The 18,740-nt window shown below is 35.0% G+C and overlaps 1 protein-coding gene across 1 annotated transcript; it reads left to right on the forward strand.

Moving 5' to 3' along the window:
- Positions 1-1,103: 1,103 nt before the first annotated feature.
- Positions 1,104-2,748, forward strand: LOC126604813 (GATA transcription factor 18-like). Its single transcript, XM_050272124.1, has 2 exons — positions 1,104-2,017; positions 2,272-2,748. Exons 1-2 carry the CDS (start codon positions 1,502-1,504, stop codon positions 2,563-2,565), a joined length of 810 nt encoding a protein of 269 aa, XP_050128081.1. The 5' UTR covers positions 1,104-1,501; the 3' UTR covers positions 2,566-2,748.
- The last annotated feature ends 15,992 nt before the right edge of the window (positions 2,749-18,740 follow it).

The following is an 18,740-nucleotide window of genomic DNA, read 5'->3' on the forward strand; positions in this document are numbered from 1 at the left end:
GGGTTTGTGACCAGAACAGGCCAGAGACAAATTAGTCCTCGTGATCGGAGAAGGCAGATCTATAGAAGACTGTTCCCGCTGGTCACGTGGGCTCTCTGTTGACTACCCCCATGACCAAAACACCAAACCCCATTATTCCTATTCTCCCCTACTCCTCATTTAAACATTTTTTTGGATATTCAAAATTTTATAAAAACTATAAATTTTGTGTGTAATTGAATTTATTTATGATATAAATTTTGAGAGATGACATTCGTTTTCTTGTGAACACTTATATAATTTTGTTTTATGTTTATTATGTTAAAAAATAAATGGAGGTGTGAAAGGAAACAATGGCCGAAAATTATTTCTTAAAGTTCACTAATGCACATGATATCATGTATGTGGTTGATAGTTGAGTTCATACTAAAGGAATAAAACTCAAGTTGGGTCGTTAAAATGTTGAATAATGTTACGAATTTACACGCTATAATATACTTGGACAACAACTTTATATATTAAGGTTGAGCATAAATAAATATTTTTGGTAAACTGTAATATCGCATAGCATTTGAGCCTTGTGATGTCGTTTTTCATGTTATTCATAGGCACAGGCCGCACAGTGGTAGACTCCAATACCATATTATAGTATGATTTTCATACTGGAGAACTTGTGGTGTTTTAAGTTGTAACATTACATAATAAAACATGAATTTAGTTAAGTTAACTAGAATAATACATCTGAATTTGAGCAATTTTCTGTAATTTAATATAAAATGTACTGCTTCTAAGCAAAACACAAGCCACAAAGCAAAATAATTTTAATAATATGTGAAGAAATTTTTTCGAAATTTATGGGTGGCTGTAAGCCAGCAAAATATGTGAGAATCCCATCACATACACCACTACTGATATACTTGTACACTTGTTGATGCCCTAGAAGATTATACAACACTGACTATATATGTGAGTCGTGACTCAGTCTACTTGGTCCATCTCTTTTCTCCCTTTCTCTCTCTGTAACATGCAAATTTGGGTCCCTCTCTGTCTCCATCTTTATCACCCTCTCACTTACTATATATAATACACTCTATTTGCATTTCACGACAACGTCGACTGCAGCTGCTGACTGGTATTTCGCCCTTTTATTAGCTTATAAAGCTACCAGACAACCCTCCTCCTCACTTCCGTTCCCCCCCCCCCCCCCTCCCCAAAACTCTTCCCTGAAATCGTACACTATTTTCAGCTCTCACCTCCTCTCTCCCCCAAGTATTATTTCCACACATTTATCATTACATATCGCTCTCACTTCGCTATTTGGCTCTTGTACTTCTACCCTTCTCCTCACTTTCTCTCTCTACTCTCCTAACTATAAACCCACCATATCTCCCACTCCCACTCTCTTCACATTTTTTTTTCAATTCTAAGCAAAACCAGTTTCAGAAAACCCATTTAAAAAATCCAACTTTTACTCGAATCCCATTGAAAAAAGGAAGAAAAATAGAATAGAAAAAAAAAAACCATGCATAGGTGCAGTAGTGGCTCTTCACATGGCGGCAACATGGTCGGCGGTCCATGTTCGTGCGGTGTCCTTCACCATACCCAATCCAACTCCTCCTTCTCCATGCTCTTCTCCATGCCTAATCACCACAAGCCGTACGATCATATTCATCACGAAACATCGTACGATCATCATCACATGTACCCGTTCGCATCCCCATCGTCCTCCGTCGATTGCACTCTCTCCCTAGGAACTCCCTCGACCCGTTTGACCGACAACGAGGCCGTTTCCGACGACAGGCGTGAGCGCAACGGCGAGCGGCGCTCCGGTAACTGCGTTTCCAACTTCTGCTGGGACTTGTTGCAGGCCAATAAGTCATCTCCGTCTTCCCATCACAAGAACGGCAGCCGCGGTGGCAATATCAACGGCGTTACTAACGCTGTCAGTGGTAATAACGATCCCCTTCTCGCTCGCCGCTGCGCTAACTGTGACACCACCTCCACACCTCTCTGGAGAAACGGTCCAAGAGGCCCCAAGGTATGTACCAAATTTACAATAACGCCATTTCCCATTTTTGTTTTGTATTTTATTTTGGTGATGATGTGATTAATTACCAGTTTATCGAAATAAAATGATGGGATTTTAAGCTTCTTGTCTGTAATCATTATTACCTATTCCCAAGTAGTCAACCCACCAATGATTTTCCCTTTTTCCTAAGCACTTTTTTTTCCTTTAATTTTTATTTACATGTACTAATTATTTTTTGTTTTTTATTTTTGTAACTACTTTAGTCACTGTGCAATGCCTGCGGCATTCGGTTCAAGAAAGAAGAGAGACGTGCCACTGCGGCAGCAGCCAACGGCGGTGGTTCGAGTGTCGTAGGAATGGAGTCTAACGGATACCACCACCACAACTCATGGATTCCGCACTCGCAGACCCAGAAAATGGCATGCTTTGGTAACGAATTTCGGTTCATCGAGGACGACATCGTGCACCACGAAAACGACATGAACGGCATCCCCTTCCTGTCCTGGCGCCTCAACGTCACTGACAGGCCAAGCCTTGTCCATGATTTCACAAGATGATCAACTCATGAAGATGTTGAAGATTACTTATTTAAACTGTTGCTTAGTTTGTTTTTCTTTTCTCAAGTGTTTTTCTCTTTATTTTTATTTTATTTTTTGGTTTCTTGTTTTTATGAAGTTACATATAAATTAAGCTACTACGACGTTTCTGTTATAATGGACGATCATGAATCATGATGATTATGACTATGAGTTTTTGAACTTTAATTCTTAAAAAAATTAAAATTTAATTAAAATCTGGTATTAGGTTACATATTAATTCTAATTCTTTAATGTGTGCTTTAAATTAAATTTATTCTTTAGTTTTGTTTTAATATTTACTGTGTACTTTTATTCAAGGGATCACTACATATGAATTAAAATCTGGTATTAGGTTCTATATTAATTCTAGTCTTTAATGTGTACTTTAAACAAAATTTATACTTTATTTTGTTTAGTATTTAATGTGAACTTTTATTCAAGGGATCACTACATATGGAGACAAAAATATATATAATATTTCAAGAAATTTCAATAGTTAACATTTTAAGAAGAGACGAAAGCACAAAAACACCTAAAGCTCATCCTAAGAACATGAAAATAATTTTTTAAAATATCAACGATACCCTTAATATGTTTGTTATCATAGCCCAGCCCACACAACTTCAAAGAAAATTAATGTGTGCCATCAGCTAAACCCCCATCGACAATTTTTGCAGAATCGGTCTTAAAATTGTATGCCAATTCAATAGGTATCTTTATTGCTATAATTAATCCAACCTATCATCAACTATTTTTTGAAAATCAATTTAAAATACAAGTAGAACTAGTTTTGTATTGTTTTTAGTAGAACCAGTTTGTATATTTTCAACTAAACTGTATATTTAATCATCCCTTCCTCACCCTTTCTTCATTCCGATGAATGACAATGTTTACAAAAATTCACTAATTCATCTATTAGTTTATCGTTGGTGCCTTCAATAAATTTCCGTTTACAAAATGTACGTCTTGGATTTTTTTTTTTTTTCATTTTACAAATTCAAATCATGGTTTTCCCATGAAATAAATTTTCGATAGATTTTATTTTGTTAACAGAATTTGAAATAAAACAGTATACTTTTGGCCGAGAAAAGCATGGCAAAAGTCTTATGATTCATAATTTGTTGATTTGAAATTCATCTTAATTTGGAATTCACATGATAACGTGATTAAGGATATAGAACATAATTGTTACGCGATGTCAGGGAAGGAAAATAATTAATACTGCTAAACTACCGTTGTTTTTCTCTAATGATCATAGTGAGCAAATCCTATGAATAAAATGTAGACTTTGCATGCAGGCAAAACATCGACAGCAAATGAGTTCTCAAGGTAGCATAATCAATTATGTATCCGTTATAACCTAGTCTGGTAACTTAACAACTAAGGAAGAGCTATTAACAAATAGTACGTTTGGCAGAACATGCTATTATGTTAAATCGGACCAATATTTCTTGAAGTGAGAAAGAGAGTGAAGGGACTAAGAGATGAAGGAGATAGAAGTGTGAAAAGACTTTTACCATTATAAAGAGTATTTTTGTAACTTACACTCCAAAGGAAAAAAAAAAGCAAATGATGTCATCTTCCATGTTATTACTTTTGTCTCCCATTAAAATGTTAAAAAAATGTTGTCTCAATATAAAATTAAGTATTATAAGTATATCTTATATGTAATTTTTCCTTTATGCAATGTCTCCATTAAATATTTGAATTTTATTTATATACACATTTTGATTTATCAATTTTGTTTAACTTTCTCCAATTATATTCTTTTAAATTTACTTAAATGACAAAACATTAAAAACATATGACATATAAAAAAATGTAAATATATAAGTATACCGAAAAAATATTAAAATTAATTGATGTACCTAAATGTCTGTATCGAAATATATTATAATGAAATATTGAATAATTGTACTTAAATATTAGTACCAAAGTGTATTATATTTAATGAATATATCCAAATGTCCATACTGAAGTAAATATATCAAAATATACTGAGTAAATTAATTTACCTAAATGTCTACAACAAAATATATTATGATGAATGCAGTGAAAATGAAAATTAAACGTAATTAATACAATAAAATTATGAAGGAAAAGAGAAATAAAACATCAAAAAAATAATTTAAAAAAATAAGAAACTAAAATTAGATTTTAATCTTACACAAAGTTAAAAAATTTAGTTTAAAAAAGATTTTAGTCTAAAAATCATCTTTTTTTAAAATGAAGTTTTTTACCTTAAAATTATGATGAGATTGCATGCGTACCGTTTGATTAATTAACTTGATCGGTATGGTTCACTTTATTATTGACATAAGCAACATTCAACTTTAAAATACATTAGACATATCTACACTAAAACAATTTGGGTGTAACAAACTAACAACTAATATGACTACGCCCACATGTACAATAATTTTGACTGTATTTTTATTTCTTTTGGATCAAGGCAATTTAACTCTAAATTATAGGAGTGATTCAAAAGTGATTCAAATTCAGATGCAATTCTTTTGGATGCAACTGAGGATGTCCATTTAGTCTTAAGCAATGTAGCTATGTTCAAACCTGTGATTCTTTTGACTCTCTTAGTTTTTAAATTTTTCGTTATACGATTATTAAAAACCGTAGGAGGAGGAGTACCAGGTACTAGACCGCTATCACTTATGTAATGAACTGTAAGTTAAACCTCACCTGAATCGGAGGCTATTTTTTTACTGAATTTCTGTTAACTTTTTAGCTGGGACGGATGCATCTGATTGTCCAATGGCGATTGTTATATCACTGTGTTTCGACTTGGACCGGACACTACTGTGGGTTCAGTTCAGAACATGAACATGCTTTGTCTTTTTCTGATCATGTTCTGACCATTCAAAACTTCAGATATTTCTGCATAGTTTGGTCCTTCAATTTTAGGGTTCATATAACCCCTTACAACTCTTATTTTCTAGATAAAAACTCACCTAGTTATAAATATCTAAATAAAATCCAAATTTAAAAATGACTACCAAGCATAGAAGTAATTGACCTATAATTACAAAATATTTGTAATTTGTACCACAATATTCAAAATAAAAATCAACAAATGTTATTACTCATCTTAATTACAATGAAAATATAATTATTGCACATATTATTACCCCAAACACACACATATATACATTCAAATGTATATATTACTACCATAAGCTCAATATATATATATATATATGTGTGTGTGTGTACACATATATAGTTTACCTATATGAACGTATAGTAGTTATATATATATAGTTTACCTATATATATATATAATATTACTATACGTTCACACACACACACATACATATACATATACATATACATGCACAGTACTACATATATGATCAAACATATTACACTACACTAATTAATCTACCTATATTTAAATTTATGATGAGCAAATAACATATATTTTGTAGGTAAATTAATATTGAATCATATAACATTCTTTTATTTCGTAGGTAATTTATTTTTCATGTATTATTACATATATTTGGCACATTTTATTATTATAAGATATATGTACAAATAATAGGTAAATTAATCTTGAATAAAAAAAAATTGCTTTATTTTGTAAGTAAATTAATTTTGAATCGAATAACATTTCTTCATTATGTAGGTATTTTATTTTGTATGTATCATCATATATATTGGGCACATTTTATTATTATATGTACAATGTCACATCCCGGCCCGGGCCCCCACCACATTCCGACTCGACTCCGTCGTAGCACGATATTGTCTGCTTTGGGCCTCGATCACGCCCTCATGGTTTTATTTCTGGGAACTCACATGAGAACTTCCCAGTGGGTCACCCATCCTGGGATTGCTCTCGCGCGAACTCGCTTAACTTTGGAGTTCCTACGTAACTCGAAACCAGTGAGCTCCCAAAATGCCTCGTACGAGGTAGAGATGGGAATATGCATATAGGGCTTACAAGATCCACTCTCCTAGGCGATGTGGGATGCTACAATCCACCCCCCTTAGGGGCCCGACGTCCTCGTCGGCACACTTCCGGCCATGGATTGGCTCTGATACCAAATTGTCACATCCGGGCCCAGGCCCCCACCACATCTCGGGCTCGACTCTGCCGTAGCACGATATTGTCCGCTTTAGGCCCCAACCACGCTCTCACAGTTTTGTTTCTGGGAACTCACACGAGAACTTCCCAGTGGGTCACCTATCTTGGGATTGCTTTCGCACAAACTCGCTTAACTTCGGAGTTGCTATGGAACCCAAAGCCAGTGAGCTCCCAAAAGGCCTAATGCTAGCTAGAGATGGGAATATACATATAAGGCTTACAGGATCCACTCCATTAGGTGATGTGGGATGTTACATACAAATAATAGGTAAACTAGTATTGAATAAAATAATAACATTTTTTATGTAGGTATATTATTTTGCATATATTTGGGTTTGCTTTATTATGTAGGTAAATTATTTTGCATGAATTTTATGTATGTCAAGCATGCTTTTTTGTTGTTATATATGTGTGTGTGTGTGAAATAATTTACCTACATTTATACGTAAAATATAATCTTATTCACTTAACTAAGCATGTATTACTAATTTTATTAGGCATGTTTTATTGTTATTATATATTATGCAATGAATTTATTATTAATTTTTTTTTGTAAAATCATTAATCTCCCTTACAATTTGTATGGAATTAATTGTGTAAATCAAACATTCAAATATGGGTGTTTTGGGCATCAAAAATTTTTAAATGTGTAAAATGAAATATATTTAAGGAATTTGTTGATGTGAAATCTAGTCAATGTGTTTTATTCCAATAAAAAACTTATATAGGGTTTTATGTGAAGAAATTAAGTTTCAAGGACTAAAGTAATATTTTTAGTTAATTTATTTCTTCTAGTAAATAATTTCTTTGTAGCAAATAATTGAAATTGTATTGTTTGTGAACTTCCAAACTGTGAATTTAATGGGTAGATGGAATGTTTTGATCATGCATGCCGATCGCCATGCAGTTTATAGAAGTCTCACGGGTGACGACATGGAGGGTCTCTGCTGGTCAAACTAGTATATAAATATACTGTCAGGTTTAAATTCGTATTATCAACAGGGGAAAATAAATTTAAAAAATGAAAAACAAAGTACATGGATTTGTGTAATTCCATTTTTATCTTTGTTTGTATGTTGTAAATTTTTGTAGCTTTATCACATGGTCGATATTCCTCTTGTGTTACAGCTTTGAATGGGTTCAGTTTTCTATAAGTTGCTACTGCAGAAAATATATCTAATATATCAGTCTAGCTACAAGTCAAGAAACTGGACGTGGGGATGACTGATGAGAAACATATGTAGCCTCGTTTTGGGTTGAATATTGGAATGAAATTGATAAGTTACTATTTTAAGATAAATTAAAGAAAAAAAGAAGAAGAAAATAATGTGAGCAACTTGTTTGGATTAGATGGGAGAAGTTTATCAATTTCAATCCAGTTCGATATACCAAACAAGGCCTACACGTTTTAATTATCCCATGCGAAATATCATTCAATGAAAGCTTTATGCTAATTTTCGTTTGACAAAAAAAAAAAAAAGTTTTATGCTTATTTTATCAACCATCTGTTTAAAATTCAAACAATAGATAGATGAAGTGTTTAAATTACTTACGAATAGACCAATTAGTTCATTGTTTAGAGGCGTGTCTCTTCCTAAAATTGGAAAGTGCCTCAAATTTGAGTTACAATATCCCTTTCCATTGATAAGAAAGAATGTGTGACAACCCAACCCTACTTTCACGATTTTATAAATTTTAAAAGAATGATTTTACGAAAATGCCTTTAGAGGCGACGATGTTTGACTTTCGTTGGCCATCTTTCGTGACGTGTACAAGCTACTATTTTTTGTGAATTCTTGAAGTACTCGATGATAAGAACACGTGGGCGCAAACGGAACCCAAGTTGAAGTTATAATGAAAGAGTTATAAACGAAACGAAGGTAGGGGCAAAATAGTCATTTTGCTATGAATCTGGAAGGCTCCAGATTTGTGGGAGCCTTGTCTTAGTGGAAGGAAGCCACATGAGTGGTTGGGGAGAAAAGAAAAGAAAAGAGAGAGGGTGGAGAAGGGTTTGCCCAATCAGAAGAAGGGAAAAGAGAGAGAGAATAAGGGAAGCTGGATGAATGGGACGAGAGAACAGGAAGGAAAAAGAGGGAGGTTGGGTGAATGGAGAGAGAAGAGAAGGAGAATGTAGAATCAGGAAGGAGAATAGGGAGGGAAAGGAGGGAGTGGAGAGGCACATAACCAAAACCCTTTTTCCCTTAACCCATTTCCAAACCATGACCCAACCTTCAACCCGGACCTCTTCGAGCCCTTTTCCAACGATCTTTGTTATTTTTCTAGTGAATCAGGACTCTCAAACACCTGCAAACATCACCACGCCACTCCTCCTTCATTGATCACCAAAGATCGACGGGATTATGCCCGTTTCGTGGTGTAGGGCGGCGACTGCATGGTGAGGTTCTTAGTGGCAATCCGCCAATTTTGAATGAAATCCCCTTGATATCCACCACCATTAGACTCTCATTGAGCCCAAGAACAAACCCCAAACAACCTTGGAGGCGGCGGAGCACCGAAGAAGTCCAATTGAAGCCATCAATTTCTAGGGTTTTCGGTGATTTTGAGGGAAATTGGAGCTTTTCCGGGCCAAATTGGACTTGGCCACAGGTATAAAACTTGCTCTACTCATTGAGATATTCATTTCTATGAAATTTGGTAATTTTTGGAAATAGTTAATTTTTCCGACGAGTCGAGGCAACCAACCACCGCGTGCGACGGCGCGTGGGCCAAGACCCCACCTGACCATCCTAGGCTAATTTGATGCCCCAATTCCATAATTTACATCCATTTAGTGAAATCCTAATGTTTTAATATAGTTTCATAGTGGACCTCCTAGTTGGTCTCCACTTGGTTATTATATGAATGGACAATATGACCGTTAGATCAGCACCAAACTTTAATACGTGATAGTACGTAATATTTGTGGACATTAAGAACTTATGAATTGGGAATCCGACATACGGATCTTCCTAAATTGAATTTCTAAAGTTTATAAAATCTAACTTTGATCGTCACTTGAATTTGTGATTGGCAGAGATCCAACCGCTGGATCGTAAAGAAGTTTTAATATGTTGTTCTGGAAGCATAATGTGGACTTTTGGAAGTTACAGATCAGAAATCCATGGACGGATGTTCCAAATTGACTTGTGTAGTGTTGTGGACCCTTCTTAGCATATTTCGATGTGCTGATTCCAAATCTATCGTCTGTTTTCTAAAATTCGACTACTGTAGGATAGTTCATTTATTAGCCATACTTTGTATGAAAATGCGTAATTTCATTAGCACGTTATATTTACCTAAATGGTTTCATTTCTAGGCGAAATGGATCACAAGGACTTTCGATACTACGAGACAGGTTCGACTAGGCGACATGATATGTGAGTGGGTCTTTTCTTTATATATATATATATATTGGTTAGTTTCCATATAAACAAGCATTAATAAATTCTTTATGCCATTGCCATGATTAAATTAATGTTTATAAGAAATACCTTATTGTTGGGAAATGATGAAATAATCATACGGGATGCACATGTAAGCTTACTATAAGGAGATGCCTTGATTATATTTATGGTCATGAATAGTACGATATATATATATATATAAAGTGAGCACCCTAAAATGGTGAAACATTCAAAATACCATAAATTGTCCTTTAAGAATTTCATAAATTACAATTGAACCAAAAGAAGTTAAAGTATTTAACCATATTTTTATTTTGAATGAATTTAATATTTAAAATTATAGAAAAAAAAACAAAACAAAACAAAACCTCCCACATTAGTGGGTGGTTTCACGTTTTTAATTCTTTTTTTTTTTTTTTTTTAAATATATGTAAATTAATTATTTAAATAAAAGATATATAAAAATGTCAATTGCCACACGCGTATGCGTGTGGCAAGAGGCTAGTTGATTAGAATTGTTGAATGGCTAGGGCATGACTATATTGATGTTATTTGCTTATCGTTTGCTGCACTAGTATTGGTACTTGCCCAGGCTAGGGCCAATCTTTCACGTGTATGCGGACATCGCACCGTACACTCAATTTGGATCCATAGTAAGTGCCAGTCCTGTCGTACAGGTTGCCAAGGCAACTTCGACTCATATATGCTACGCATAATGCCAGTTTTCACGTGATTGTAGTACTATAACGTATATCATTATTACACCCAGTCATGTTCATGCTAGAATACCTCTGCATGAACTCGTGTGTCAGCATGTGTCGATGAGCATCTAATATGATATGTTGCTTATGTGAGATTTTGTGATTATTGATGTCATGTCCTTATTTATGAGATATTGTGTCGTTATGAATTCTTGGGATTTTGCAGACTACGGTAAGTATTTTCTTACTATATGTAGTATTATATTTTGGAAACTATACTTGTTTTACAGCGAGGGGTTATTACGTTTTCGAAAAGGTTTTTACAAAGATTTGTTTCTAGGCCCACTCACCCTTGTTTTTTGTCCCTCCAGGTTCTATTGCTGAACTTACATGTCGACGAGGATTCTTGGCAAATCTTGGTGTAGATGATTACCTTCAATGGTATAATTCTCATTCTATCTTATTGTACTGCACTTATGCTCTGACATCAAGTGTGACATAGGTTCATTCCCGCTCACAGTGCACTTTTATATTTAGGCACTTTCAGGTTTAAATTTATTCACATTTTCCTTTACACTACACTTTATGGTTTTGTCACCTTCTAGGTGTTGGCCAGCACAACTCGATTCGGAGTCCAAGTAGACATTCTGGATCGAGATGTGTCAGTTTGGTATCAAAGTATAAGTTTGCGCAGTATTGCATTCATCACACTCGTGATGTAAGAATTTTTTATTCTTAAGCCTAATTTTCGAATCTTGCCACCTCGTCGAGTACTAAAAATGTGTTATCTTTTTCTAGGTTTTGAGTGACTTAGTTGACTTATTGACCTTCTAGAAGAACATTTTGGCGACCGCCTTTGGATTTAAACAAAGAACGTCGTTGCCAAGGAAATTTCCATTTTGGAATGAGTTGATGGCCCTAAAATAGGGCTAACGTCTCGATAATTGTGTGTCACCAGAGATTTACCAATCAATCCTATCACTATTCTCCAGTCATCATTACCAAACATTTCGAGATAGGAAACCAAGAATAGTTTCGATTCCTTAGCAGTACTCGTAGTATACCACCTATCAGAATTCCTACGAAGTTTTAGTTTTCGTCAAAATTTCCAGAAATGTCCCAAATGACAATGTGGTGCTAAATGGGTAGTACTTGAAAGAAGAACTTCTGGGGGACAACCGCTTTTGGTCCCTGATAGCACAAATCTTCTTAAACGCACTAGTTATCATTTCGGATCTTCGAGAGGAAGATCGACTTCCGTTTAAGTTTGTTCTAAAGTAGATTAATAGCAAATTCCTTTTTCCAGTCTTAAGATGTTCCAACCAATACTAGTTTCCCTAGTTTCTTTTGGTGATGTACTCGTCAGTTTGACGAGCATATGCACAAACATACGAGTTGTTATACCTACTATCAGTAGAAATCCCCAAAGTAGTAAGTATTTTCCCTAGAATTAATTAAACCACCTCACTAGACTAGTTTGTTACCAATTTTCCAAAACCATCCACCTCAATGGACTCTAATATGTAATCAACCTATGGTGGCGTTATTAATTAACGATATTGTCTGATATCTAGGAACTATCAACCAGTATTCAGGCGGTATGATTCCTGACACCATACACATGTACTAGTATTTGGGAGTGATACCCTTATGTCAGAACGTCAATTCACAACTTCAGGGTAGCGAACAATATCAAAATAACATATGTGCGTTAATTGGCGGTGCGACTAATGGACCGATTAACAGTGACTACATGAGCTGAAGAAACTTAGGAGCAAACTTTGTATTAGGACAGTAAACTCATGGTTGTTTTTACCTTATCACCTATCTAGGTAAACAAAACCTCTTCGACTAGCCACCTTTTCGATCACTTCCACAGGTATACAGTAGAATCAAAGTGCGAGTTAATTTTCCACTGTCAGAGTGAATTGAGTATCGAGAAAACTATAAAGACCTTTTAATTCGTGTCGTAGAGTTGGGAGGTAGTATGGTATTGATGAGTCGATTTTATACTATATATTATTCCCTATTCTTGGTATATTTTGGTTATTATTTTTGGTGAGATTTTGATGCTTTGCTATGTGTTTTTAATGTAGAACATGCGAACTTGTTTTGAGCATAAAGAATCAAACGGTGGAATTTTTTAGTGATTCCAACTGGAGCGGGTTTGTGAATCTGTCAAGAAGGTTGTATCAAAATTTCATAATTTTATCCCGAAGCATCTGATCATGGCAAATTAATTTATGCCTAGCGTGCAGTGCTGGCAGATTGGGCTGCAGAGCTTATTTGTGACTTTTGGGCTAGAAGATGATGGATTTTGGACTTGGGCTCTTCTTGGAACTTGAAGAGAAGGTTCTAATCTTTACTATGAGTCGATTTGGGCCTATTTTGGAGCCCTGAAGGTTCAGAAACATGGCTATTTCTTTGCTGGGCAGATTTCCTAGTCAGAATAGGAATGTAGTTTCTAGTTATTCTTTGTTATTTTATTTCCTAGTTTTTAGAAAACCTTTGCTAGGAGGGTTTTAATTTGGAGTAGTATAAATAAATCTTTTAGCTATTAGGGTTTTGGGGGGAGAAGGCACGCATTATTTTGGAGAACTTCAGACTTTTTACCTACAAGGTGTTTTCAATCATTTTTCTAGTTAATATATTTTCTTTAGTTTTTATTATGATTGTTCGTAACTAGTTCTTTTGCTAGGGCAATGCCTTGAGCCTTAGCATGAATATGTGATTTTATTAATTTGCTTATGAATGGATGCATGATTGCTTTGAATTATTAATCACTGCGATAAACTATTTAATTGTCTTAGTGATATGCGACCATTAGGATATTTAGACAAGTAATTTGATGCAATTTCTGTTGGAACATCACCTTGAAATTGAGGAGAGCTTATCGTGATTAATAATTGTAAGTTCACTTAAGGCGAACATCACGCTCTTAAGGGTCGCATGGTTTTTCAAAGGGTTTTCACAAAGCTTAATGAGTCTTGCATGTTTATATTTCATCTGAACATCACAGACGGGTTGTATGTTAGATATACATTTTCGCTTGAATATCATGAGGAAAATATGAATTAGGAAAACTTAACCTTCAAAGAATGTATGTGGAAATTCATAAGTAATTAGTAGAATTGCATAATATTGTAATGGTGACGGCTGAACCCTAGGCTTTTACAAATTGATTTTCTTTAAATTGTTCGCTAGTTAATTTCTTTAATTGTTTTATTTTAAATTTCGTTTTTATTATATTAAATTCTAAAATCAACATTTTTCAAACTTTGTTTGAAGAGTTAGTTTTAAACACAAATTATTCATTCAATCCTTGTGGAAAACGACCTTACTTGAGCTGCTATACTACAACAACCTTGTACTCTTGCAAGTATTTTTAAGTGTTTTTATCCCTAATTTTTCTAGTTGTAAAAATCCTATCAAGTATGTTTCGAGGACGTGCATCCAGGCGTCATATTCCAAAATCTCACCTGGATTATCACCAAATGGTGAAGTGAAGTACACCAACAATCTACTATGTCGTACTACATTGGTTTTCCTTGCGACTTTTCGAACAAGTCCTACATCATTGAGAGAACTTAGTTACAAAAGCTTAATGATTAGGAATTTATCCAACCAAACACTTTATCTAGGGAACCTCAAACCTATCCATGAGGGCGAAACACTGAACCTTAAGATCGTAATCTTAGCAACCCAATCGGGTGACGATAGTTTTCTCACTTATCCCAGTAACGAGATTAAATTATCTAAACACCGACAGTCAGCTTTATACCAAATTTCCACAAATGTTGGCCTTGTTTAAATAGGCACGTTTCTTCGGAGACGTGCTCTCAGTGGACAATATTCTTTTCTTTTCCCAAAAAGGTTATGGGGGAAGGAAATTGAAATTCTCACAAAGTGTTGTGAAATTCAAGATATCCTTGGTCTTGTTGATTTCATCAATAATTGGTTAGTAATTTTTTGGCTATAGTGTTTTTCCTCACTTAACAACTGAGGACAATTAGATTAGTTGTAATTTTGATTATGAATAAAGTTTCTGACAACTCAACTGTTGTCTCACCTTAGTTTTATGCCTTTATGACATCAATCATTTCGAAATCCACGATGATGTGTTCTTTGGATGTTTCGGCTGTGTAGAGGTAGCATTGCGGAGTATCGCTTATATTTCCCAACGTGTAGAACCGTTTGAAATGAACCATCTTACCCATGACTTAAAGTTAACAGTTACCATCTTTACTTGAAAACCGAATGACACTTCTCTGTGGAGAAACGTGTCCAAAATCTTTACCACCCTCAGATTTCTCAAATACATCTTCATTTAAGATAAGCTAAAATTTCCGATAACGACAATAGAAGAACCAAATCAATGCCTATAATTGCACTATCATGTATTACCTCAGTTGTGCAAACGTAATTACTGTTCACCGAAGTAAAAGATATATTTACCCTTGAACATTTCCAGCCTTTCCTATCCCATTCCAGTTGGAGTTCACAAATATCGATTTGGCGTTATATCAAGAAATCATTTGAGTGGTATAATCACTTCCTGTACATGAATAGAGTAGGGAAAGATCATCATAAACTCCCAATACGAGGTATCTTGTACATGTGGAGAATATGATGATGTTCGATGGTTAGTGACCGACTTGACAAGTCAACTCACTTTCCATTGGTCTAGAGGGACTACGTTTAGACCATTTGGAAAAATTCCTCATTCTTGAAATTATCAGATTTTCTGACATTTTGATCAGCAACTACTCTGATTGTGAGTTCATATTCACTTCTTGTGCTCGAAGACATTCTAGTTAACCTTGAGTACATGTCTACCCTACTACACGTTGTATTAATTTTGAAGCAGACAGACTATTTAGGTGAATCGCTCGAACATTTAAATTTTTATTTTTGACATTTAATGCTTCAATCACCCTCCAAATATTATGTTGAACGAATCTTTATCGTTGGTGGTTGATTATCCCGGAAGCTACCATTGTAGCGAGACGTTATGCATTAATCTAGTTACTTTGTATTCTAGATTGATGGACTTGTTTTGACTCTCAAAATCTTGATTGTTCTTTTAGCCTTCTCGACACAATTTTTCACTAAATTCGAGAAAAATTCATAATGAATCTACTTGTTAAGGCATATGTAAATTACAATGTTCGGTTGCATAGTGTGCATGTCACTACTGTATCTCCCTCTGACACGCATTTCATTTCCAAGTCTTGGGAAGCTTTTTTGAAGGTTATGAGTACTAAGTTTTTGTCCAGTATCACATTTTTACCCTTAGACTAACGATTAGTCTGTACGAACTATCTAGACCTTAGTGGGTGTATTACATTTTTTCCGTTCTACCATTAGCATGGTTGTAGCACATAGTTATCTTTATTTTAGTTGCTTGTAACTACGGTTACAATTTTTGGTTTTGGGTATGACATTGTTGAGATGTAGTATGGAGATTTTATGCATAACACATGATTGACACATGAGCATTACGAACAGATATTTGAATAATCGAGATTACAATTGTGCTAGCTGCGTTGTCGCCCGAGAGGGTAGTACGTGAGTGCGGTCAAGGTGCTAATCAGACGATTTATGTGTATTTCCCAATGAGGGGGAAATATGGTAATATTGCACCCTCGGAAATTTGGTAGTTGCTTATCGAGAAAACAGTGAGTTGTTGATAACATGGGCTGCAGACCGTATCGTTAAGTAAGTAGACAAGTAGGTCCTTTTACGTTAGCCTTTTTAGTTATTTATTTATTTATTGTTTGGACTTGACCCAAGGATACCATACACTTACCTTCGGAGTATGTGACGCAACGAGTGCATAGGTGAAAAATATTTTATGTTCAGTTTTAATTTTAGTACAATTACTTTAACTTTATGTTATTATATATATGTATTTTGACGAGATGTTCTTATACATATATAAATATTTTCGACGTTATATTTTTATAAAAATAATATATTATATTATTGTGCTGAAGGAGAAGGAAAGTATGAGTTTGGGGGCATGAAAGAGGAATCATTGCACTCCAATTGCGACAAAATGTCATTCTCTTTTATGCAACTGCTCTAGCTTGATTTCTTTCTTGTATATACTTTCTTCCTACCTTTTGGAGTCAAATATGTATAGCAAATGATTTTAAATTTCAGGGACGAATTTTTTTTTAAGGTGGGTAGATTGTGACAACCCGTCCCTAATTTCACGATTTTATAAATTTTAAAAGAGTGATTTTACGAAAATGCCCTTAAAGGTGAGGATGTTTGACTTTCGTTGGCCATCTTTCATGATGTGTACAAGCTACTCTTTTTGCGAATTCTCGAAGCACTCGATGATACGAACACATGAGCATAAACAAAACGTAATTTGGAGTTATAAATGAACGAAGGTAGGGGCAAAATAGTCATTTTGTTATGAATATGGAAGGCTCTAGATTTGTGGGAGCCTTGTCTTGGTGGAATAAAGCCACGTGAGTGGCTGGGGAGAAAAGAAAAGAAAAGAGAGAGGGTGGAGAAGGGTTTGCCCAATCAAAAGAAGGGAAATGAGGGAAAAGAAGAGAATATGGACAAATGAGAAGAAAGAATAGGAGGGAAAAATAAGGAAGGTTGGGTGAATGAGGAGATAAGATGTAACGATCGGCCCCGAAACATTTGTTTCAGAATATAATATTCGTGATAGGCCAATTTAGACTCTTGTTTATTTAATTACCATTAATCACAATTCTTTATTTCATTTTCTTAAGCACTCACAAACTCTATAACCAAAGTTTAATTACCAAAACATAAGATTTAATTTTACAATTAATCACCAAATTTCTTTTCCTAATTCAAATTCCGAACCACAGATTAATCTCAATTATTTAATGGCTGCATCTAACTTTCTTGTTACACTGCCTACGTACCCATTGAAGGGATCAAGCCAATCGTAGTTCACATTCCATTTTCAATCCACATACGAAAATATTCAAGTAACCGAAATAACCAACATTGGGTTTAACAATCAAAACACATCAATTGGAATCAAAATTCATTTTTAGAATATCAAAATTTGCACAAAATGGCAGCATCGGTCCACTGGCCATGCACCGCCATGGGTGGCGGTCGGCCGCCTCGACTCGCTGGAAAATTCAACTATTTTAAAAAATTACCAAATTTTATAGGCAAGTAGAGTTCAAGGAGAGGATCAACTTTCATACTTGGGCTGCAAGCTAGTTCAGTTGGGAAGTGGCTGGAAAAGCCGTCAAACCGTTGAAAACCCCAAAAATGGTGAACTTTGATTCATCGATTCCGTAGCTCCACCGCCCCAAAAATTGTTTGGGGTGTGTTCCTGGGTTCAAGAGGTGTTTAGGGGTGGTGGTGGTTGAAGGAATCACCTTAAGAAATGGTGGATTTCCATTGATCTCCTCACGGCACCGTCGGAGCTATTCCCACGAAACCACCATAAAAAATCATCGGGTTTGGGGTAGAACTTGAGGAAGGAGGGTCATGGAGTCGAGCATAGGGGGTGGCGAGCCTTGGATCTTCGGGAAAATAATTGAGAAATTGACGGAAACTATCGATTGGAATCGGGTCGTAATATGGAACCGGGTCGTGGGTCCTGTTGGCTGGTTCTCTCTCTTCCTCCTTTCCCTCATTGCCCTATCCTCCCATTGGTTCTCCTTTTTTCTCTTCCCCATCTAGATTGGTAGCCCCCTCTCATTTCTCTTCTCTCATTTCAATCTCTGCCACCCATGTGGCATCACCCATTAACAAGAAATAATTTAATATGTATGAGTATAAAATACGTCTTCATATTATTAAATAAAACCAACTAGGGCCATTTTCATCTTCTTTTTCACTATCGATAAATTTTACGACGTAAATTATAAAAATTTCCAGTAATAAATTTAAAAAATTTCTCAATTAATTTTTCATAACCATAAATCGATTTATTTT

The sequence above is a fragment of the Malus sylvestris genome, chromosome 15, assembly GCF_916048215.2.
Source record: "Malus sylvestris chromosome 15, drMalSylv7.2, whole genome shotgun sequence".
Lineage (NCBI taxonomy): Eukaryota > Viridiplantae > Streptophyta > Magnoliopsida > Rosales > Rosaceae > Malus > Malus sylvestris.

Bases quoted from the DNA above. Each gene is read 5' to 3' on its own strand.
- LOC126604813 (XM_050272124.1), top strand. From the start codon at position 1,502: ATGCATAGGTGCAGTAGTGGCTCTTCACATGGCGGCAACATGGTCGGC. The intron at 2,018-2,271 runs GTATGTACCAAA...TAACTACTTTAG, and splicing joins ACGGTCCAAGAGGCCCCAAG to TCACTGTGCAATGCCTGCGG.